Raw genomic sequence first — 25,642 nt, forward strand, 5'->3', positions numbered from 1 at the left:
ACCTGTTTGTGTATTCCTTTATGAGAGTGCACTAAAACCCCACAAAAACATCATGGGTATCAGTCAATATGAATGAGTCAATAAGTACACCATTAGATCAGAACACAGGAAGCACAAGCCAGAACTTCCACCCTCAAGTACCTGGTCATCTTGCTGCTACTGCACTCCTCTGATTTGCTCCTGCCTTTTATTTTACTCCATAATGGTATTATTCACAGAACAAGGCAAGTGCTGACCCAATAACAAAAGAACAACAGGGCTCTCTTGGATCCCCTGGCTTGGGGAATGCAGCCAGGTCAACCTCTCCCCACACACCAGGGACCACCAAGCAACCAGGAGCCTGTAGAGAGAATTGGTCAACTTCTGCCCACACTCAGGGCAGAGGACAGAGAGCAGAGGCCAGAGAATATTGGATTTGCTTACACCCACCGAAAAGGAACACTGTTTGCCTACACACCAGGTGAGGAAGAGACTCTTTCTACACCCACTGGAAGAAGTGATGGGGAAGAGGCAATATAAGAACACACTCAGCAAGAGAAAAACAAATATGACACCACCAGAGTCTAGAGATTCTACACCAGTAAGACCTGAACACCCCAATGCAGATGAAGTAGAAGAGAATGACCTTAAAAACACCATCATGAAAATGATAGAGGCCCTCAAAGAGGATGTGAGAAAATCCCTTAAAGAAATGGAAGATAAAACTAACCATAAAATGCTAGAAATAGAAGAAAAAACAAACCAAAAAATCCAACAAATGCAAGAAAGGGAAGAAAACACAAAGCAAAAATTACAAGAAACAATTCAAACAGTGCAAGGGTTGAAAGCTGACATGGAGACAATAAAAAATAGCCTGAAAGAATTCTGGAAATAGAAAAACTGGGGAAACAGGTACTACAGATGCAAGCATAAGCAACAGAATACAAGAGATGGAAGAGAGAATCTCAGGTGTTGAAGACACTAGGAGAAATAGATTCATCAATCAAAGAAAATCTTAAGTCAAATAAATCCCTAACACAAAATATCCAGGAAATATGGGACACCGTGAAAAGACGAAACCTAAAAATAATAGGTATAGAAGAGGGTGAAGAAACAACTCAAAGGGACAGAAAACATATTCAACAAACTCATAAAAGAAAACTTTCCCAACCTAAAGAAAGATATGCCAATGAAGGTACAAGAAGCTTACAGAACACCAAATAGAGTGGATCACAAAAAACGTCCCCTCACCACATAATATCCAAGACCCCAAGCATACAGAATAAAGAAAGAATACTTAGAGCAGCTAAAGAATAAGGTCAAATAACATATAAATGTAAACCTATAAGAATTACACCTGACTTCTCCGTGGAAACTCTGAAAGTCAGAAGGTCCTGGATAGATATTCTATCAGCACTAAGAGACCACTGATGCCAGCCCAGACTACTATACCCAGAAAAGCTTTCAATCACTATAGATGGAGAAAACAAACTATTCCATGACAAAACCAGATTTAAACAATGCATATCCACTAACCCAGCCCTACAGAAAGTTCTGGAAGGAACACTCCAGTCCAAGGAAGATAATCCCAATTTACCAACACCCAAAAGAGAAAAGGGGAGGAAATCTGTATACAATTCCAGCAAGAACCACCATTCCAAAACAAATGAGAACGAGCAATCAAAGTTAATTAATATCCTTCAATATTAATGGTCTTAATTCGCCCATAAAAAGGCACAGGCTGGCAGAACGGATTCAAAGACAGAACCCATCCTCTGCTGCATACAAGAAACACACCTCAGCCTCAAATACAGACATTACCTCAGAGTTAAGGGTTGGGAAAAGATTTTCCAATCAAATGGCCCCAAGAAACAAGCAGCGGTAGCAATCCTAATATCTAACAAACTAGACTTTATACTGAAATCAATATAAAGAGCCAGTGATTCTGGGAAACAGGGAGGTTCCCAAGAGATATGCATTATACCCCAGAGAAGTGGAATAAGGAAAGATCTCCTGAGCAGATTGGGAACATGGGTGGAGAGGAGAGGGAACCAGGAAAAAGAGAGGAGGATAAGAAGAGGGTAGAAAAAGACATGGGGGAGCAGGAAGGTTGAGTCGGGGTAAGAATAGAGGAGACCAGGATGAGAGATACCATAATAATAGGAGTCATTATAGCTTTGAGGAGAGAGTTGTCACTAGAGAGATTTCCAGAGATCTACAAGGATAACACCAACTGGAAAGCTAAGTAATAGCCGAGAGACTACATTAATAGCCCCTACCTGATGATAAGGGCAATGACTACCTTATATGACATCCTAAAGCCTTCATCTAGTGACTGATGGAAGCAGAGACAGATACTCACAGCTAAACACTGAACTGACACCCTGGAACCCAGTGACAGAGATGGAGGAGTGATGAGCAAGGGGTCAAGACCATGCTGGTGAAACCCACAAAGACAGCTGACTGATTGGACAAGCCGGAGCTCTTGAACCCCAGACTGATGGCTAAGGGGCCAACAGGGGACTGATCCAACCTCCATGAATGTAGTATAAGTGAGGAGGTCTCAGAAATCTCTGTGGCCTTGGGTAGTAGATTAGTATTCACCATGGCATATGAATGAACTTGGGGAGCCTACTCGACATGGAGGGATGCTCTCTCATCCTGGACACACGGGGAAGGGCCTAGGTCCTGCCCTGTTTGAAATGACAGACTCTGGAGATCCCCCAAGAAGGGCCACACCCTTCCTGGGGAATGATGTGGTGACTGGGCTGGGCATGGGGGGTGGCGGGGAGCTGGTGGAGGGAGAAAGGAGAGAGCTGGGATTGACATTTGAAGCATGCATGCTTCTTATTTAAATTTTTAAAAAAATTAAAAAGAACAACAGGAATTATTTGTTTAGAAATTCCACTGAACAGTGTCACAAAACAATTCTGTGATTCTGAATTAATGTCCAGACACTCTTTTCCTGGCATCCACTGTGTGGTCTGACGCCTGCTGTGTGGTTTTCTCAATCCTAGACTTGTACATCCTTCACCAACTGAATTGCTAGAGTTGTCTACTAACTGTCAGGATGGGTAACACCAAAAGTCTCTCTTCTGTTTGTCTTTCGTGTGATTCCCTACCCCCCTTTGCTATGCTGCCTGCTTGAAGTGTTGATACACTGGCAGGCAGAATTTCACTTGGCGGCTAGCCTCATATTGGCCAGCTTCATACTGACTAACTCTGCCAGGTAGGCACACAGAAGTTAAGTGACCTCAGACCTTGTTTATGAAGAATGAGACCCTGCCAACCATGGCGAGTATTCCTAGGGTGCTACAGACACTGATTACATACTTCACTGTTAACGCAATTCTAGTTCTGCTTGTTGGTGAGAACATTATAAAATAAAGAACCCTGAAAAGTGTGATAAACTTATAAAAGTTTAGTTATAAAATTAAAGTAACATGCTGGCCTCTCAGCTATCAGTCTGGGATCCGTGAGCCCCCCCTCCCGTTCAGGTCAGGTCTCTCTGTGGGTTTCACCTGCCAAGTCTTAACCCCTTTGCTAATCACTCCTCCCTCTCTGCAGCTGGGTTCTAGGAGTTCAGTTCAGTGTTTAGCTGTGGGTGTCTGCCTCTGCTTCCTTTAGCCACTGGATGAAGGCTCTAGGATGGCACACAAGGAAATCATCAATCACATTATCAGTGAAGGGCATTTAAGGTAGCCTCTCCACTACTGGTTAGATTGCCAGTAGGTGTCATCCTTGTAGATCTCTGGAAATCTCACTAGTGTTAGGTCTCTCTTCAAACCTATATAATGGCTCCTTCTATTATGGTGTCTCTCATCCTGTTCTCCTCTATTCATCCCCAGACTCAACTTTGCTGTTCCCTGATGTCCTCCACTCCCCTCCTGTTCATCCCTCTCTTTCTCCAAGCTTCCTCAACCCCCACACCTTGCTCCCAATCCTCTCAGAAGATTCTGTCGCATTTCCCTCCTTTGGGTTACCATGTATATCTCTCTTAGGGTCCTCACTGTTTCCCAGACTTTCTGGCTGTGGGACTGTAGGATGTTAGTGAGGAGGCCTCAGAATTCTTTGGGATCTCAAGCAATAGATCAGCATTTATCCCTGTCATATAGTTGGACTTTTTTAGCCCACTCCATGTCCATCTCTACATGGACGCATGGGGAAGGACCTAGGCCCTGGCCTGGATGATATGACTCCTTGGAGAGTGGAGTGGTGGTTGGGGGAGAGTTGAAGGGGAGTGGTAGAGGAGGGGAGGGAGAGGGAGCTGGGATTGACATGTAAAGAAAGCTTGTTTCTAACTTAAATTTTTAAAAACTGCTGGTGAAATAAAAAAAAACTGAAGTAACATAGAATAGTGAGTATGTAAGCATAACCTCTTCCTGCCCCAACACACACACACACACACACACACACACACACACACACACACACGCCTACCTTTAGGGCAAAAAGAAATATGCAAATATCTTCAGCTGGCTAAAATATCAGAGGATACAGACTTGGTCTATAATGACTTGGAAGGAGAAGTTGGTTCAAGAATGCAAGTTCCAAACATAAAATAGGACTACATGTTGAAAACAGATTCTAATACAATCTTTGGAGAAAAGACAGGTTGGAGAATGAGTTTGGTTACACAAATTGTTATTTTATTCACTCACCTAAACTTCAATAGAAACTCAGTAGAAACTTCAATAGAAACTCATCCACTGTTCTGGTTGTCAAACAGCTGGATATCCTGCATGTGACTGGAGGTAACCTGCCTGTTCTAAAGGCATGGACCCTAAGCTCACTCCCAGATCTCTATTGGCTGGTTCTAGCAAACCATCCAAACTGATAAGGTTGTGGCAACCCTTAAATCTCCTAGCCAGGCTGCCATGGTGCAGAGGCCTCCAAGGGCACTGGAAATGCAGCTGACACATGTTGTGTGACCTCCTTGAGGAACACACCCTTGGGCTTATTAGGTATAACTGGAAACAGTCACTGGCAGCATGGCTTATTTCAACATCTAACCTGATCTCCTCCTTTCCTAGATGAAACTCAACATCCTAGTGTTTCATCTTGTCTTATAATAGTTTGCCCTCCAGGATCAATTCTTCCTACCAAACTGTAGACTTTGGTTCGTGGTACCTGTGTTAATTCCAGGTATGCAGTGGCAAAGCAGAATACCAGCACTCTTTACTGGTTTTTATTGTCAGCTTACACAAAGAAGAACTACCTGGGAAAAGCAAACCTCAGATGAGGGATTGTTTAGATCAGATTGTCCTGATTAGTAATTTAGTGTAGGAAGGGTTAGTCCACTGTTTGTGGCACATCTCTATTTGGGCTGACCAAGATAGTGAGCTCAATATGAGCCAGTGAGAGAACCAGAAAGCCAGCCAACAGCATTCTTTTATGGTTTCTTCTTAAGCACTTGCCCTGGATTCCCTCAATGATGGCTTTTCATCTAGAGGTATAAAGCAAATTAACCCTTTCCTTGTCTCAAGTTGTTTTTGTTAATAGTGTTTTTCACAGCAACAGAAGGCAAACCAGAACCTGCAAGTAAATGGATGTTTCTGCTTATATGTTTGGCCAGAAGAGTCTCCTGGACTCTCTGAAACCCATCTCATCATGTTGCTTGGGTCTCCACCCTCATATAATTGGATATATTCTGCACACGCCCAGTCCCCTGCAACCTGCAGGTTTGTGATCTCCAAAAAAAACCCTTCAGGATTCCCATTACTCCAGTCATCCAGATTCAAAAGTGGGTCCCATCCCCTCCTTATTTTTCTCTGCCACATGTGTTCAGGCTTCCCAGCTGTGTTGCTTCCACTTCGCCCCATGCCCCACCCCAGAGTCACGATGTTCATGTGCACCAGCACTTTGTATTGGTGGCCCTGAACTCACACAATCTCTAAGCCGTCCTCTCCCAAAGCTCAGCATGTATGCCAGCCCCAACGGGCTACAGAGTGCTTTTCTAAAAGAAGAAAGGAAAGGAGGTAGGGAGGAGGGAAGGAAGGAAGGAAGGAAGGAAAGAAAGAAAGAAAGAAAGAAAGAAAGAAAGAAAGAAAGAAAGAAAGAAAGGAGAGAGGTACAGAGAAAGAGAGAGACAGAGAGAGAGAAAGAGAGGAAGGAAGGAAGGAAGGAAGGAAGGAAGGAAGGAAGGAAGGAAGGAAGGAGGGAAGGAAGGAAGGAAGGCATGAAAGGGCAAGGTGTAGGGAGAAAAACAGAAAAATCATATCCTTCACCTCCACACAGGTTTACTTTATGATAAAGTATAAAATTCTCCCACTGATTCCATTTGGAAAATAGGATTAGTATCATTTTCTTTGACTCTGATGCATTTTTATCTTTGCCTTCAACTTCCTGGTCCAGGACCCATTGCCATCTCATTCCATCAGAAATTAATTTAATTTTTTGAAATCATTATTACATTGTCATGCTATATTCAAGCAAAACCAATGAATAAAAGATGTATAAAGACTGCTCCTGTCTTGCATTGGTTTTACTTATGAATTTTCAACTCTACAGTATGGCAGAAGTAAAATATAATTTGTCAAAATTATACTTCAAAATTGAATTTTAATCTTTTCCTGGCTACGGACATTTGGTACCATTCTCAGAATCTGGCACATTGTGCAGCAAGTCCTAGCTACCCACATGATCCATCCTCTATAACTCTGATCTTTAGTCTGTTATTTGTTTTATATGAATTTCTCACTTATCACATTTTCAACTTATTGCAAATTTATCAGTGTGTGGCTTTAATAACTCCATCATTAAGTCAAGCAGAATCCAGGTTCCAAGTTTACAGGGTCATTTTTAACATACAAATAGATGGTGAAATGGTTAGATTACTAGTCAGACTAATTAACCTAACCATCATTTCTTAAACACTGCTGAAGAGAATGTAAATTAGTAAAACCATTGTGAGACACAGTATAGAGGATGTACCTCAAAAGATAAAACCAGAACTACTGTAAGATGTAGCACACCCACTAAAGGAGTGATGATGTCATACCCAAGGAATAAAATCATTATAATGGTAAGATGTCTGCACACCATGCTCACTGTGGCCTCAGTGGCCAAGATAAATATACAACCAGTGTCCATAGAAAGATGGACATATACAGAATATAAGTTGTTTGTGTACATAGATACAGACATTTACAAGCATATATGTATGTATGTATGTGTGCATGCATATTGGGTTTTTGGGGTTTGGTTTGTTTGTTTTGGTTTGTCAAGACATAGTTTCTTTGTAATAGCCCTTGTTGCCCTGGAACTCTCTTTGTAGATCAGGCTAAGCTTGAACTCAAGGAGATTAACCTGTCCCTGCCTCACAAGTGTTGGAATTAAAGGCATTTACCACCATCACCAGTCTGATTCAGTTATTTTTAAGAGAGACAGAAATCTTGTTTTTGGCAAAAGCATTCCTGAAATGAACTCATAAATAAGCCAGAAGCATAAAATAAACACCATGCGATACTGCTTAGATGTGGAATTTTTAAAGGGAAACTCCTGAAAGCTGAGTGTGAGATGTTACTGAGAGATTACAAGAATTTGTTCCATGGACAGACATGCAAGCATGGTGACCAGAGGTGATAATGGTGTACTGATTATCTTATTAAGCATTCTTATCACACACACACACACACACACACACACACACACACACACACACAAAGAATTAAATGGACAAGAATGCACAAATGAAGAGAAGGGGGAAATGACAGTCCTCAGATGCTGAGTCCTTGCCTACCTGTGAGCAGAGAAAAGCAACTGGTACCCAACAAGCTATCATAGTCACCCCTCATTCATGTGTTACATCTGCAGGGGAAACAACCTGCATCTGTACCAAACATGCATAGACATTTCCCTTTTCATTATTCTCTAGACAGTGTAGCATGAAAATAATTTGATAGCTTTTTTATTACGCGTTTTAGTTACCTGGAGAGTATGCAAATTGTGTGACAGAATAATTCTAAGTTACAGGCCTGTACTGCATCACTGCCATTTGAAATAAAAGATTTGAGCATCTGTGGATTCAGGCATCTATCAAGGTTCCTGACACGAATTCTGGTAGATGCTTGGAGGATAGCATAAGCTGTGGTCATGTGTTATGTGCTTTGAGTGTGTGTATATATTTTTGAGAGACATTCTGCCACACCAACATCATTATGGCCATTTAAGAAGGCACACCTGAAACACAGGTATCTCCAATGCCTTCTAGAGTTCAACAACCAGCTGTGACATGCTGGACTTCCAGCTAATAGCTGCATATACTACAACCCACTTTCTCACTGGCACACACTCCTGATTTCCCAAAGACCATATTCATCCAGCAAGAAGGAAACAGGCTAGAGCCCAAGAGCTTCTGCTTGGCACATTCTGCAGAAAAGCTGCAAACCTTCCCATGGATGGTGCAGTAGTGAAATTTTAAAATACCAATGATGGATCCATGTTTGACCAGCTTTCATAAATGTTTATGATACCAAAACTATCACAGTTGCTGTGGAGAGTTTAAAAATGGTGCTCTAATCATTGCATTCTGTTCCCTCATTTCTCAGTTATGAATGCATTGTCCTTAGTTGTGGCATATTTCCTGGATTGGTGTCATTTTTAGAGCTCTATCTAGGAGGCAAGGGCAATCTGCTCTCCCATCTCACTGGTGAAATGACTGATGGCTTCCATGGTTAGTAATCTCCAGTGTGCCTGGCTGTATTCTGGATATTTGCATAATGCAACTTCTCACTCGGGAACTCAGATGATAAAACTTCACGTTAGGAGACCAATGTAAGTCAAACATTTCTTTGTATGGCGGTTTCTTGAGTGGTGGGTTCTTAGAGGAAATAGGAACTTCGAGGAATGGTGCAACCCTAACATACCTGGTATATCAGGCCTGCTGTAAGGGCTCCATTTTCCTGATATTAGCAGAGCCCAGGTCTATGATAATCTCAACCTAACTCCTACAAAGTTACAAGAGCATTGAAAGTGGGCTTCTGTGCAACAACCATGGTGACAGTAGAGTTCCTAACAACACTACAGACCGTCAAACCATCACAAGGCCACAGAAGAGGAGCTGATCCATGGAGAGAGCCCCAGCCCTCCACCCCCAGCAGGTTCCATCCTGCCCTTCCTCTGTCCTCTGCATGAGCGTACAAATATCCCTGGGTGCTGCCTCCACCTAGACTTTAGAAGTATGTCATGGAGAGGCCACAGATCACTGCTGGAACTGGGACTCTTCTTTCTTTCCAAGGGATCTCCCTGGAATTACTCAGAGACACCACTTTTCATTCGACAGATAGCTTTAGAGTTCTGCAGTTTATACATTTTACAGAGTTAAGTATTTCAGTGGAATAATATTAAAAAGTTCACATGCTCCATATGGCCCTACAGAGCATCTTAATATTCCTAGAAAGTAGGACCTAGACTGTGCTTAGAATAACAAGAGCCCGTGGCATTTGTAATGCCACTCACAACTCAAAAGTGAGAGGATGGGAATGTGGATGCCTTCACCAGGAACAATGCAGACTTATGAGAAGACACTTGCCTCACCAAGTCTATCACTACACAATGTATATATGACTTGTACTGAAGCATCACGTGGTGCCCCATAAAAAGCATAATATACGTTCATGTATCCATTTTTAAAGTAATTCTATTTCATCTTAATAAACAAATGCAGACTATCATTCACTTCCATCTCTCATTATAGTGACCCCTAGACATTCACCAAAGAAACTCTCTTTAAAAATCAAGATACAGAAAAAGACATTCAGTTTTAAGGTTTAGAACAGAAAACCCTGGTGTTGCTGTCAGAACAGTAGTTAAGGCTGGTTTTTGCTGCCAGCTTTTGCAAGACCACATCCAGCTTGGGTTACAATAACACATTCTGCCCATGTTCTAACTTGGCTGTGGAAATCAGAGCACTAAACACCAATTTTGATTTGTCAAGGAACAAGCAAAAATTTGATCCTGTTCCAATTCAGGCCAGATAATTCATTCGGAGGTGTTGGTGTTGTTGCACCAGCTAGCAGGAGCAGAGTGATGGGGCAGACAAGTGTGCCACCACTGAAGACATTACATCCCACCACGGGGAAGCCGTTATGGTATCCTAGGACAGAAGGCATCGTGTAGCAGGATGGGATTTCTGGTATCACTGAGTAAGGTGGGTTACAATGCACATACATACTTATGCCTTAAGCTTATATGGTATCTGGGTCTACAAGCAGCAAGTGGCATTTTCATTTGTATAGTAAGCAGGCTTCGCCACCACATTGCTAGTTCTCAGAATCCCATTTGTTTCTGTAGCACTTCTACAGGGTTAAACATACTTTAAAATTAAACTAATATTACATTAAATTGGATGCAAGAAGATTTTATGTGTAATTTGTAAAGACTGTAAAAGGTTTGGAGTTATTTAAATAGACAACGTATGCATATGCTTTCTCAAAAATAAGAGAGCAATGAATAGGGAATGAACTGGGAAACACAGAGGAAGGTGGCTGTCTCCCCAAAGCCTTAAGCCTGTACCAAGAGTGGACACATCCCAGCTGCAAACCTATCTCCCACACCTTCATACACCTTCTCATGAAGTGAAAATTTAGAAAGCAGATCCCTTTCCACAGACCCAAGGAGAGAGGGCAATGTTTATGACCTGTTTCCAGTACCAGGGGCCCCATCTAAAGCTAGAACTCCTCCAGTAGGATCTGCTGTGGAAAAAGGGCAGCCAAGGGTCTGGGGTTTGGAAGGTGAATTCAGAGAGGGAATGGAGGCAGAAGAAGGTTCTTCTGACTGACCCTGAGATCAAGCAGAATCCATATCAGAGTGAGAGGTGCAACTCCAATTTTCTGAATCTCCATTTAATCCCTTTGATGTCCTATTGTGGAAGCTGCATTATCACAGGGAACAATCCCTGTAATTGGGGTATTATTTTCTTTGTATCCTGTTATTCAGTATTCTGCTTAGATTACAATGGTACTGTGAGAGGATCTTGGGCTGCTGAGCTTGGTAACAAGACCAAGAGTCTAAAAGCAAAGGCCAGGACCTCAGCATCACAATGTAGAAGCTGGAGCTCATATCTCTTACCCACCTCACTTGCCCATGCACTTCAAAGGGTTTCAGAGGTGATGTTTGTATGTGCATTTTAAGGACACTTGGATCATTTTCCTTTGATTATTCTTATCATTTATTTTCTGTTTTTTTCCTTCTAAGAATTGGCCCGTAGCAATGTATAAATGTGTAAAATTAGTTTTCCATTTAGTATTCTCATTGTGGCTGCATCTGTTATGGTTTCTAGACTGTATATTTGTCATTTATAAAAATGCACATCTGTGCCTTTGTACCATATCCATTATGATGGAGAGATACTTAACACATTGTGAGTCAAGTTTCCGCATCAGGGTTCATTACTTTCATAAATGTATATCTTTGGAAGCATCAATGCCCAGATGTCTGTAACATTGACATCAAAATACTTTTCGTAACATCCATATGTGTGGAAAAGTTTGTGTTCTTTTAAATCACTACTCTTTTACCTGTGGATCACAGCCCATATGATGTCATATAGCTGAATGTAGGGTAATGGAACATATGGCAACACTAAATAGACTTCTGTACATGCAAATAGGCAAAATTTAATTGATTCCAAATAAAGCATAATAAATCTGAGACCTCTATGTTACAGTCAAAGTGTTTCACTACTTGTTTCTGTGATAAATATCCTGACAAAAATTATTTGGGAGAGAAGGGGTTTATTTTAGCTTAAACTTCCAGTTTTCCATTAATCATTGTAAAGAATTTAAATCAGCTAGACACATAGTTATCTATAGTGTAGACCAGAGTGCAGTGAATTGAGAAATGCACGCTAGGACTCATCTTTCTCCATTATGTACAGTTCAGGGTCTCTTGCCTAAGGAATGTTGCTACCCATGGTGGGGAGAGCTTCCTAACTTAATTAACGTAATAAAGATAATCCTACATAGAAATGCTCATAAGCAAGCTTGATCTATAAAGTCCTTGAGGTTCTCTTACTAGGTGGTCCTTGATTATGTCCAGTGGACAATTAAAACTAACCATCAATCACAGGTTTTCAAGGTAGCCTTAGTCCTGAACAGACACTGTACATGCCTCCACACACCACAAAACAACGCAAACGACTGCCTGAAATGCTGGGGCTCAGACTGTAAATAAGGAATTACTGTGACTTTACTACACATAGAAAATTTTATTTCTTATAGAAATATGAATATTTAATTATTAAAAATAATTTTAATACTTTCTTATCATTCCTCATCTTGTAAGTATTAAACAAGTGTGTGTCCTTGGGTGGTACTATTCTACAACGTTTGATTTTAAAATTAGTTGTTTGAGAGTTTCTGACTTGAGTTTCATTAGGAAATGTTTAGTGAATAAGCAAAACTAGACCACTTTGAATGCCCATTCCTGATAATGAACTTGATGTCTATAGCCATCCTGGAGCCTTCATCCAGTGACTGATGGAAGCATAGGCAAACACCCACAGTTAAACACTGAACTGAACCCATGGAACTCAGTGACAGAGAGAGAGGAGCGATGAGGAAATAAGATGGCATCAAATGAAAGCATTTCTACATAGCAAAAGAAATTATCAACTGAGTGAAGACACTCATATTTCAAACCATGCATTTGATAAGTGGTGCCTATCAACAATGCACAAATAACTCAGCAGCAAAAAGGTAATCAATTACAGTGGTTTTAAAAACTCACTATTTTTAAAGAGGACATATGAATTACCAATAGCATGTGAAACTAAAGAAAATCCATGATACCAGAAATCATCAGGGAAATGCAAATGAAAACCATGGGGAGATAAGGACTGACTCCAGTTAGCAGGACTATGGGGCTATGTCGAAAAGACAAAAGATAAGCTTAAGCAAGAATTCAGAGAAAGAGGACCAACACACTGTTGATGAAGTATATCAGTTAGGGCATATACTTTGGAAAACAACATGAGTGTTCCTTAAAATTTTTAAAGTAAAGATGTCCTGTGACCCAGCAATCCTTCTTCTGCTGTCTGTCAAAGGGACATTTGCCATTTCATACCCACTGTGGTACTACTCACAATAGACAAGACACAGAATGAACTTGGCTGTCTATCAACTAACAAACAATGAAAATGTGGTATTTTTATACCAAGAGCTATTATTCAGAAATAAAAAGATTAAATCCTCTCATTAGCAACATGAATGCATGTGTAGAATATTATGTTGAGTGAAATAAGAATAGGTAAAGAAATAAGTACAAAATATTAGGACCTGAAGCTACAAAATCATAAACAGATAATGACAATCCACGGTCCTCACTGCTTCCATGGGCAGCACAGCATCTGCAGGTGTTAGTAATAATACGTGAGTGTTGGCTGAAATGGATCTACAGGTGGATTTTAGAAGCTAAACCCTGTGGGGGACAAAAGATTATCCATTAACTCGTTCTGATAGGTGGGAGGCCCTCAGTGAAGGCTAGCCACTCATGAGCTGGATCTGGGGCATTGGGCAGAAATGAACAGCCTTCTGTTGAGGTGATGGACAGTGAAGGAAGAAATCTAGTTGAGGGCCCTCAAGGGCAGAATCCACTGAGCATAAAAGCTCTGTGGTGCCAAGCCATGTGAGAAGGCATGGAAAAGGATAACTGAGATCTCAGTCTGGCAGCAGTAAATCACTGCTGTCTAGATGCACGGGCTTTATCCTGAACACACATAAGAGGCACTGAAAGTTCTAAGGACTGAGCAAAAAGGACAATTTCAACATTTTTGAAACACTTTTCCCAACAAAATGTCAGCATCTTGATTGTACTTTGATTGTCGAATCAATACAAATGGAATTCTGAAAAAAAAGAAATAATTTCAGAAAGGAGGATCCAGAAGGTAAAAGCACTTAGACACACAGTCCATGGTAGAAAAGCTATATGGCATGACCTGAAAAGGGAACACGGGCTTGGAGATGTTCCTTGGTTTTCTTTTTTCATTACTTGACCTAAGTGTAGGATAAACACCTAGGCATCATGGGAAGAACTTAAAGAGAGTGAGTAGCAGTCTATGAATATTTAATAGAGATAAATTTTCATGCGAATGGGACTGTGATTTGATGTGCACATATGAGACCTGTTGTAGATGTTGATGAACCTTCAGCTGGGACAGAACTTCCAATGGGCAGAGCGCTGGGCCAGACCCAGAATGCCTATGGGTCATCCCTGGCATTGTGGTGTATGCCTGTAATTTCAGTCCTTGGACAAAGTAGGGAGAAGGATTAGGAGGTCGAGACCATCATCAAATACATAGTGGGTTGGGAGACCAACCTGGACTGTGTAATACCTTATCTCAAAATAAAAACAAATAAGACAAAAAATAAAAGAAATAAGAGCCCTGAATGGAGCCATCTACAATCTCAGTGCTTGTGAGGCTGAGGTGGCAGGGGGCATGTGAGCAATAGTGAGTTCCATCTGGATTTTATAGCAGAGTCCTATCACAAAAGAGGGTCTATGAATTAAGGATAATACCATGTCTATGAAGATATATTCCATGGGTGACCTCAAGCATAGGCACAGAGTCTCCACAGTAGGCTACCTAAGGTGAAAATATCTAGGTAAGTGCTCTTGGCACCTAGGGCTAAGTGAGTAGTAATAAAGGAACAAATCGCATGTATCCATTGGGGTTACAAGGATAAAAAGGGAGATTTGCACGGGCCGGGTGTTGGTGGCGCACACCTTTAATCCCAGCACTAGGGAGGCAGAGGCAGGCGGATCTCTGTGAGTTCGAGGCCAGCCTGCTCTACCGAGCAAGTTCCAGGACAGCCTCCAAAACAATACAGAGAAACTCTTTCTTGTAAAAACCAAAAAAAATAAAAAATAAAAAAGGGAGATTTGCTGGCTGACTATACACAGGAAAGGGCAGATTCCAAATCTAGCCTCAACTAATGTGTATGTTCCCTTAGGATTCTGGCAAATTCCACTGATGGCAAATGTGATTAAACTGCTGACATGAATTTAAAAGACAGAATAAAGGAATGGAAGTAACTTTCATTCCACAGTCCTGTCATCTTTGCTGAGCCCCAAATATCCATAATGAACTCCAAGTGACACCTGAAAAGCTGTACTTTTTGTCATCCCAAAATGTCCTAGCTCCTGTTACATTAGAGCAGATGAACCCCTACTGCAGTAATACACAGGAAGAGATAATCTGTCTTGGAAATTCGCTTTTGAAACCACAGCTGGTTCATCTGGACTAGCACCTACAATCTAGTGCTTCACAAACTGACTCTATAGAAATGGACTAGAAAATTCAAACTGCATTTCACTGAGTCCCATGCTTCAAATATGGACTCAGACAAGCTAATGAGATCACTGGGGTGAGAAAGAGCCCATCTTAAGTTATGACAAACCAGCCTCTTAAATTTCCTTTATCCCTAAGAATGCCTACACCGGCAAACACAGTGGTCAGGGGACTAACCAGGAGTGACTGGCTTTGTCTGTATAGTTCTGCTATCTGGAGGCTCCTGAACCCTTGTGTTATGGGGCTCCTAGGGAGCTGATGATAAGACTAGGCCTCTGCTGTCAACCTCCTCCCCTGACTAAGCTTTGCTTTCATTTTAGTATTAAGCTCACAGATCCAGCTCTGTCCAATTCCCACAAGAATGGGCAAGTGGAAAGGGATGCAATAGAATATTTTTGCTCAAAGCTTTACTGGTGGGAGTTCTTAGTCAATATTTTAATAACAACTCACAAAGTACCCTCCTGCAGTGTTGTCTTCTGTGTTCCCAATTTATTGCACAGAACTTCTTTACAGTGCTGAGTGCATAAACAAGTCAAAAATTGAAACTTTGATACAAAGAAAATATCTTTAGAGAAATTTCCAATAACAGAATAAATGTGTTTTTGAAGTCCAACCTGGCTTCTCAACAAATGAGGAGCCCCTGCTGTAAGGAGATGCTTCTGAGATGACCATGATCTGGATGCCTGGTTATCTGATAAACAGTGCAAACAAGATTGATGGACAGCTGTGGTCCAGGCAGCATTGTTCTGGTACCCTCTGCCCTAATCACCCCTGTACTTGGCAGTAAGATGCACACCCTGCATATAACAACACCCCTCTTTGCACTCACACCTCCAAAGCAGTTCTGAATTTGCCTCCCAGGCGCCAACACTGCTCTCTGCAGAAGCACACCAACACTTCCTTGTGATCTCTCCCCAAGACTACAGAGCCTCCCACATGGGCTCTCATGATGACATGCCCCCTTCCTTAGAACCTGTGAGTATAATAACCCACCCTTCAAAGTCAATTGTCTCCTTATCTCTTGGTCTCCCCCTACCTGAATCATAATGCAAAATGCAACCAATGTTTTGAGAAACTTTGTAAAATTTTTGCTCAAAATTAACCATTTACAAAAACGAGTAAGGCATGATCACATAGGCCTCAAATCCCACTAAATGGCAGAAGTCAGAAGGATTGTGAATTTGAGGCCAGGCTGCTGTGATATATGGAAAAATCTTATCTCAAAGAAAGAGTCAGGGGAGAATCTCTCTCTCTCTCTCTCTCTCTCTCTCTCTCTCTCTCTCTCTCTCTCTCTCTCTCTCTCTCTCTCTCTGCACGCACGCACGCACGCACGCACGCACGGACGCACACTGCATATTAGTTGGGTTATGCGTATAATTTCTGGGTTCTTGTGGTTCCCGGGCCTCTCCTGTTTCCTGGAGACAGCCTTTGTCGATTCTTCTCCATGCGAGGCTGACCTGAGACATTTCCTTTTCACCAGGAGTCTCTCTGCTTCCTCTAGCGCCTTGGCTGTGCTATGCCCTCCACAGCCTGCAGTTTTCTATCCATGGCATCTGCCAGTCTGCAGCCCTCCCATGTGACATTAACAGGCACCCAGTGCTTGCCGGCTTCTTCTGGTCTGACATTTGAGCATCTTTTGCTATCAGGCCCTCATATACACACAACACAGACACCAATACCGAACTCTCAGGCAGTTTACAGACAGTGTGGAACGGGCAGCTTAGAATTCTGGCGGTACTGCTCTCTCCAGTTCACAGGAAGATACATGGACTAAGATACCAGTTCTCTGAAACTACAGCTGGACACACCAAAGGTGTGTGGAACAAAACAAATAAAAGCCACATACAGGCCCTTGCTTTTTCTCGATTAGGTATTTGTTTGGTCTCTGTAGCTCTCTGACTTTCATTGCTCTTGGAAAGGTCCATTTCTAGTTTTTCCTGTAACATATACCCGGAGAGCCATGGTCTCAAGCTTTCTACTCTGACATCTTGCTGGTGACTGAGACCACTTTCTTTGCTGTAAAACAATCCATCACCGTAGGTGCTGCAGTGGGAGAGAAGTTCCCACAGATTAAACCATTTTCACTACTTAGTTAGTGGTGGCCACTCTGCTCCTCCAACAGAACCCGAGAGAAGGAGAGGGAGTTGGTCAGCAGCACAGGAGTCTAGTGGAACAAAGGAGAACCATGCAAGCCACAGTAGGAAGCTGCTGAGGGCTAGAAAAACACCAGAGACATCAGGGAAGAGAAAGCCCAGCACAAACAGAAAGGCAGTGGACAGGAAGTGGGAGAGACAACAGTTAGTTGCCCTTCCAGACACTGGCCATGGAGAACAGATGGCGGCTTGATATCCTGACCTGTTCACAGGCTGAATATGCAAGCCAATCCCTGATTATCTTTCCCTGTCTCTTTTAGCACAAGGCTGTTTGTGACTGCTCTGATTTCCCCTTTCCAGTGTTCTGGACCCTACTGCAAAGATTCACCTACACATGCCATATCATTGGCTCCTGGCAAAGCATTTGTGACACCTCTTTCTCTTAACATTTCTCTAAGGGCTGTCAGTTCTGACATCAGTCATTCAGCCCCAGAAGCACAAGTTTCTGTTTGAGCTCTTAAATCCTTTCTTATCCCCATCGCCAGTGCCCCAAACTTTCTCCTGTCTATTTGAACTTTCGTGTGTTCTTTTCTCCAGATTCACCTCAATCTTGCCTAGGTATCTTTACATTTGAGAAGCGCCTTCCTGTGCTTCTCTCATTCTTTCTTATGTATTCTTTTTGTAGTAATTTTCTTATCCTCAGTATTGGGAAAGATTGTCCACTGACTTACTAAAAAGGTCCTTCCTCCTTGCAGCATCAATTAAGACCAAGTGAGATTTGACTTAAAAACAAATAACCCTTTCAGAAATGAGTTCAAAATGGACTTGCTGAAATATGAAGCATGCCAGGATGGGCCAAAAATGCTGACCTCTAGAATGCCTAGTTGACCTCAAAATACTATCCATCATTCAAGAGACACTGCTATACTCCCTGACGGAGAATTTCACAAAGAAAGGACCATTCAGTTGGATATGAGAGAAAAGTGACACTTGCCACTATCAAGTACAAGATTCTATCATGCCTCAGAGCCCAACTTCAGCACCTAAGCTCAGAGATGGCCCCATAGAACATTATTTTTCTAACCAATAAAGTGGGTAAATAATACCTTTCTGATATTCTCATTAATTTTTTCTTTTTAAATTATAAGTTAATTCCAGCATTTCTCCCATCCCTTTCCTCCCTCAAAACCTCCTATATACTCTCCCCTATATCCTTCAAATTCATGGCCTCTCTTTGTAGTAATTGTTATTATATGTATATATGCATATGTATATACTTCTATATTCCTAAAAATAATTGGTTCACTCCATGTATTACTACTGGTGTGTATGTTTCCAGAGCTGACTATTTGACACTGGACAACCGACTGATTTACTCTTCCCTGGGTAAGGCTACATTTCTCGTTATCAGTTTTCCCTAGTTTCATAGAATTCTTTGTGAAGTCTTGAGGCCTCAGCCTCATAGGCTGTTCCCCATCCAGGGTTGGCATATTCACTAGTGCCTCCTTGATCAGTTCACGTTTGGGCAGTTCTATCTGTGAAACTTTCGTGGTGTAGCTTATGATGTTATTAGAGACACGATCTCACAGGAAATTCCTTGAATCTCTGGCTCTTACAGTCTTTGCACTCTGTCTTCTATGATGTTCCCCAGACAGGAAAGAAACCATGCCTGGTATTGGAAGCCTAGCCTAATAAGATGGTGAAGCCATGGCTATTAGGGGAGGATCTAGTATATTGAACTAGAGTAATTCCTAACATAAATCGATAAGCATCTGTCCTTATACTCACAAATAAGGGCAGCCTTCATACTTCATCAAGGAAACTTCTCTGTGCAACAGATGGAGACCATTACAGAAAATCACAAAGCACAGAGTTGTGAAGCCCAGTCTCAGTGGGATTATCTACCAAACATTAGCTTACAAATTTTGACATGAAAATTAAAAGAAACTGTGCATATATAATCCTTCTGGAATTCCTGATATTGTTCAGACACTTAATAAATATCATTCTTTTGTCCCTATTCTTTATGACTCCATAACTCTTTTGTGCTTCTCTTAGCCATACACATTAAATATTTGATATTACCCACTATCATTAGACATCATTAGGGTATTATAAAACAAAGCTTATCTTATTTTAAATGGTTTCAGCAGGCTGGAGGCATAGAGAGAGGTAGAGTACTTGCCATAGGTGTGTATAAGGCAACCACAAAAACAAACACTACAACAAAAAGTAAAAGTAAAAAGGTAAGGTTATTGGAGACGAGGTTCAGTGGTTTACACTATTTGTTTCTCTTTCAGAGGACCTGGATTTGATTCCCAGTACTGACACAGTGGTTCACAATCACCTGAAACCCTAGTTCTGAAGAATGCAATGACCTCTTTTGGCCTGCTAGGGCACAAGCACCCATATGGCACATGTAAGCAGATGGAGCACCCATACATCTAAAAGAAGAGAAAAGAATGAAAGAAAGCAGATAGTAAGTGTGCAATCAAATATTAAAGGCAAGCAAAGGGGCCAGTGCAGAGTAACTGCTCAGCATGGACAGCTCTGAGCACTAATGCTTCCACAAGCATAAACAAAATAAACTATAACAGGTGTGACCTGTTATTGCTTAAGCTTCCTGACGTTTTCTTCTTTACATAATGATACTGATTAACTTGATAAACTATTGCTTCTCTACTCAACTAAAGCTGGAAGATTCCCCTAAACCAAGAAATCAACTCTAGATACCAAAAATGGACCTAAGCCATTTACCAAAATGAGAACGCATGGGTAATCAGTCAATGGTTGCCACAGGGGATTGATGAGGTGAAGGGCCAACATAAATCAAATTACCAAGTTCACTTTCCCAATCGTTACACATTAGGAAATTTTTTATTCGCCCCTGCAGTGTTCCATATGGTAATGTCCTTAAAATTTGAATTCATTTTTGCTTCTATGTGATATTAAATAACGTTTGAAATGAACTCTGAACACCTTTTGTTTCACAGACAAGTCACAGTTCCAAGAAGTTGGACATTTAATGAGAGACAGACAGAACCCAGAACTTGGCGTGTTTTTATGCAGTCAATGACTGATAAGGAGCTCCTCATCATTCTTCATTTTCCTAGTCTGCATCTTTCACTTTTAAAGATGCCATTAGGTTGAAAATAGTCAGTGACATTGCATAAAAAATAGCATTACCGTATTGTCTCCAGTCTGCAGCATCAGGAGGTAAGTGTTGCCATAAGATCAGATTGTTGAGATGATTTAGGTAGGAAGGAAGAGAATGGAAACCCTTCTGGTTATACCACACCTGAAAGAGAAAGAGGCACGGAATTTCATGAAAGTGGCTCTTAATTTTGTTCCTGTGTCACTAAGCTTCAACAGCACCTGAACACAGGCCTCAGAGCACTGTTCCCTCAGGGCTGACAGTGATAGCCAATTCCAGTCTGCTAATTTTATATTTATCTCAAGCATATAGTTTACAGCTAAAAATAGATTAATTTTTCCCAGAACAAATGCAAATGTTGCTTTATAATTATAGTCTCACAGGATTTGGGACCAAAGCCCATTACTTTTTTTTCTTTCTCAGTTGGTAAGCTAATGAAATTTGACCTGCAAATTAAAGGCGTGGAAGATGATCAGAAAAAATGATTACTTTCAATTTAATAACTGCACGTGGAACATTATTTCTCAAAATAAATTGAATTGAACATTTGTTGAGCATGGAGAATAAAGCAATGTACCTCTTGATATGAGAAAGGTAAGGAGAAAAAAGAAAGACTATGTTTAGAAAGACCAGATACTAAATATCATAAAAAAATTAACTGAACAACTACTTCCTATTCTTCAAACTATGACGATTGTAATGAAAAATGAAATACGTGTGGTAAGTCAAGGAATACAACCTGTCAGCTAGTACATTTGGGTCTTAATTCATATGTGGTAGAGCACATAGCTCTAGCAACACTGTTTTGCAACAGATAATCTACTTTGAAAACAAAGATCTACCCCATAGAAAATTAGCCCTTGAGGAACCTTCTCAAGTTTGCCCACAAGTTTACACAAGTGAGAACTAGACCTCAAGTCACATTTCCCCATTTTTATGTGACCAAGTATATTTTACAGTGACTGTGAGTAGTAGTCTGTGGGTAAAGCTAAGTAATAAAATGCTATAAATATGAACTAAAATAAAAACCTATTACTATACAAGCCAATGTTTCCTAATTCTTTCATTTTGGTAGACAGGAACCTGATCTTTCACACAACTAACTCCTGTTTCCAAATGTTTATTTATTTTATAAAGTCATCTTTTAAACTTCAAAGAGAGGAAGACATGTTGAAACCCACTAAACAGGTTAGTCAAGATATTCTATGAGTGTTGAAACTCTCTCTAAACATAATAGCAGAGCATGGGCAAACCCCACTTCCAAATGTAGTGCATTTTAGAGCTACAATCCTGCAAAAGAGATTGAGGCCTGAATGCTGGGATTGGATAAGCACTGAGCTAAAGGATTCTGGATTATATCTCAAAAGTATGTTTACCTCTTTGGCCTAACGTCTTAAAGGCTAACATAGTTAAAAGCCCATCCATTTCTCTGAAAGTCTTAATTCCTGCTACCCATATCCACAACCTCATTTCACACTATAACACAGTTTCCTTAAAAGTTTAACAAATGAGATGGAAAAAGAGAAAGATGGGGGGCAGGAAGGATAATTAGTCTCCACCCTGTATCAGAAATTTTCAAATTTTTATTTTAACAGACTGATACATTTTGAACTTACAATATCACAGAACAGTAATATCAACAGCAAGGTGGTAGTGTAGGGTTGGACAATAGAGCTGGGGAGTTAGGAGCCTCTGCTTTCCCCTAAGCCTCATCCCCCTGGGCTTGGTGGTTTCTGTTCTATAGCAGTTAATAGCCCCTATTTATCAACATCCCTGCTCCTTGGTCCTTTGCAATGAGACTGAATCTATGCTAGGCCCCTTGCCTTGAACCACAAAATGAGACAATCGAAAATGTTTAAAAGATTTTGTAATGTGTAGTCTTCCCAGCAGCCGCCTGGGTCCTGCCACTGTCTCAGCCCCCAAATAACACATGAGACTCTATATTAATTATGAAGGTGTTGACCGTTTGCTATGGTTTCTTATTGACTAAGTATGACTTAATTATTAACCCATAACTGCTAATCTGAGTATTTCCACGTGACCACGTTGGGTGCCATATGTAACGTACATACTTTCCACCAGCCTGGTACCAGAGCTGCATCAGTCCCAAATGAACACACAGGAGGCTATATTAATTATAAAGCTGTTGGCCATTTGCTTGGTTTCTTATCGGCTAGCTCTGACTTAACTATTAACCCATAACTGCTAGTCTGAGTATTTCCACATGGTCTTCTCTTACTTGAGAAAGGGTCCGGACCTCTTACTCCTCCGGAGTCCTACATTGTAACTAACTGTGCCTCTGCTTCCCAGAATCCTCCTTGACTGCTAGTCCCACCTATCTTGCTTCCCTATTGACCAACAGTGCTTTATTAATCAACCAGTAGGACAACATATACACAGAAGGACTTCCCCCATAGCCAGGCTGTGGTAGCCACGCCATTAATCCCAGCACTTGGAAGGCAGTGGCAGGCGGATCTCTGTGAGTCTGAGGCCACCCTAGCCTACGGAGCCAGTTCAAGGACAGCCTCCAAAACAATACAGAGAAACCCTGTCTTGAAAGAAAAAAAAGAAGGACTTCCCCCATCAAGGTTTGAAAAGCCGGAGATGTATGCTGCATGCATGAGGGGCCTCTGGCATCACTGAGAGGGTCTGGTTGGGCTGACATACTGGATATGGACACAGACTAAGGCTGAGCTCAGCCCTCACACATATGTGCACAGAAGTACATTCTGACCATTTTATGTGGTCTGAGTATCTCTCGTGTGTCAGTTAGGGATTTTCCTCTGAGAAAGCAGGGACTGTCAGCACTTCCTTGCATCCTCCTATCTCTTTAGTGGTTGATCTAAACAACTTTTCTTTGCATTGCTTCTGGTTAGTGGTTGTTTCCATATAGAAGGAATTATGCACATACAATATACTCCAGACACTTACACCAGACATAGATGATACTATCGTGACCATTCCTCAATCACATAGCCTCCTATATCCTGTAACAGCCTCCTTGAAATTCACCAATTAAAATTCCCTGCAGGAAAGTTGCTTGGATTATATTGTATCCATAACAGAGACACTGACCTATATGTATGTTTGTCTATCTCCTTAACCTCCCCTGCTGAATGCCTCTGAGTGTATGGATTTGGAACATGCAAAGCATTTCTCAAGGCCGGCAAGTGATAAAATAAGTATTTTCATCTCATGTCACCCCTTATTTGAAGGATGTTTTCCAACTTAAATGCTCTAAATTAAATCATCCATCTTCCTCCTATCAAGAGCCAACAGCCAGCCAGCTACACACATGTTCACTCCTGTCCTAGGTGAGTTCAGGCGGGATGACAGCAGCAGAACTTTGCAGACTCTGAGATAAATAAGTGACCCTTGTTCAGAAGCCTCTGAGTTTTGGAAATCCTGAGATTCAGTGTTGGACTGGGAATAGATAACTGACAGAGCAATTAACACTGCCTGGAGGTGTGACTGTCACAGAAACTGAAAATACAGGTCACCACTTTAGAATTAGCACCTGGGTGACAAGAGACACTTGTAGGGATTGAGGAATAAGAGAGGAAATGTGTAGAACTTCTGGGGAAAGTGGCAAGCTGGCCACTGTGGACCACTGATAAACACGGGTCCTTATTACACAGTGGTACCCATTTGTCAAAGTGTCACCTGTATCTGAAGACAAAATGTAGAAGCTATGCCCAGTAGACCCAGGTTGGAGTTTTCTAAGCAAGATGCTTAGAGATAGGACTTTGTATTAAAGAACAAGAGTTGTTCCAAGTGGCCCTCTCAGAGGGACAGAAGGACCTTGTACTTCAAGGTGTGTGCTGCTGCTCCCCGGTACTCTGATATTCCCCAAATCCCTGTAATTAAATTTAAGAACTCACTAAGTGCTTGTCTCAACAAGAACAACGGGTGGTCCTTAATTACATAAACAGCCTAGATGCTGTGCAGAGAGCAGCACCCTGGAATCAACATCAAAGGGAACTGGTTGCTCCCTGCCAGAGTAAGCCACAGCATGGCTTTCTGCAGGCTGGCCTAGGGGCTGCTCAGGGACACATATCTGCACATCCCCTTCACATAGAGCTGTGAAGGAAGATGAGGAATGGTTGTCAGAGAAGGGAGTTGCAGACCATTGCAATGGATGGAGTGAGGATCATTCCCAGTAGGCACTACCAGGGTTCAGTTTAGAAACATCTCAGAGCCAGAATACCAAAAGGCATTGCTAGGCACAGCCCACAGCTGTCCACCCTGCAGTCATGGACTAAATGCTCCAGTACTGAGGATACTGTTGATGACTTGCAGCCATTTGCTCAAGTTGTTTTTATGTTGGTTTGCTTGTTTTGCTTTTTTTTTTTCAATGAAGATTTGCGTGTGTGAACTTCCAGGAGTAGGATTTCAAGTGTTCTTCAGCTCCTCTCAGTTGTTTTAATTGAGTTATCTCCATTTATGAGGGGTCTTATTAACTTTTTAATCAACTAAATTTTAAGATGATTATCTTAAAATTTGTGCTAAGGATTTTGCAGCATTCAAACAAAAAGTGTTTTTCTTTTCCTTCAAAAAATTATCTTCTAAAACTCCATTGTGCTCTGGAAATAGTTATGGGATCTGTTTCCCTATTGGCCCAAAAGTCCGAAAGTGAGAAAGTTCAGTAAGGGAAGTAAGAAGTTAATCTAGTAGGAGCAGATTGTATTACCTCCAGACCTTTGCACTCTAGAATCACGGTAATTACAGTGACTGAGTACAGGGTGAAAATAAAGTCAGTCTGGGTACACTCACCTGCACCTGCGTAAAATCATAGGCAGAAGAGAATGTTACACACACACACACACACACACACACACACACACACAGCACACTGGTACACGCATACATGCATGCACATGCTCACATACACACACAGGTGTGAGCAATGTATTTGACCTTTTTGTGCGACGTGCATATGACAGAAAGCTATCTGGATTAAGTGAGATAAAAACACTCCAGGTGTGAGTGAGGCTGTCAGGGAAAGGTCCATGAGAGGCAGGCTGTACTCGCTGAATCGTGTACTAGGCATCTTCACATCCAAATATCCACTTTCCCTTCAAATACAAGGAAAATCACCACTTGTGTCTTAGGAATACAGCCAGAAAG

At 41.4% G+C, this 25,642-nt stretch overlaps 1 protein-coding gene across 1 annotated transcript in view; it reads right to left on the reverse strand.

The window, feature by feature from the left end:
- Positions 1-25,642, reverse strand: part of Abca13 (ATP binding cassette subfamily A member 13) — a 423,762-nt gene that overhangs the window by 108,015 nt on the left and 290,105 nt on the right. Inside the window, exon 49 of the mRNA XM_040746666.1 lies at positions 20,548-20,659. Within this exon, the coding sequence (XP_040602600.1) occupies positions 20,548-20,659 (112 nt within the window). The remainder of the gene's footprint in view (positions 1-20,547; positions 20,660-25,642) is intronic.

The sequence above is a fragment of the Mesocricetus auratus genome, unplaced genomic scaffold, assembly GCF_017639785.1.
Source record: "Mesocricetus auratus isolate SY011 unplaced genomic scaffold, BCM_Maur_2.0 Super-Scaffold_100006, whole genome shotgun sequence".
Lineage (NCBI taxonomy): Eukaryota > Metazoa > Chordata > Mammalia > Rodentia > Cricetidae > Mesocricetus > Mesocricetus auratus.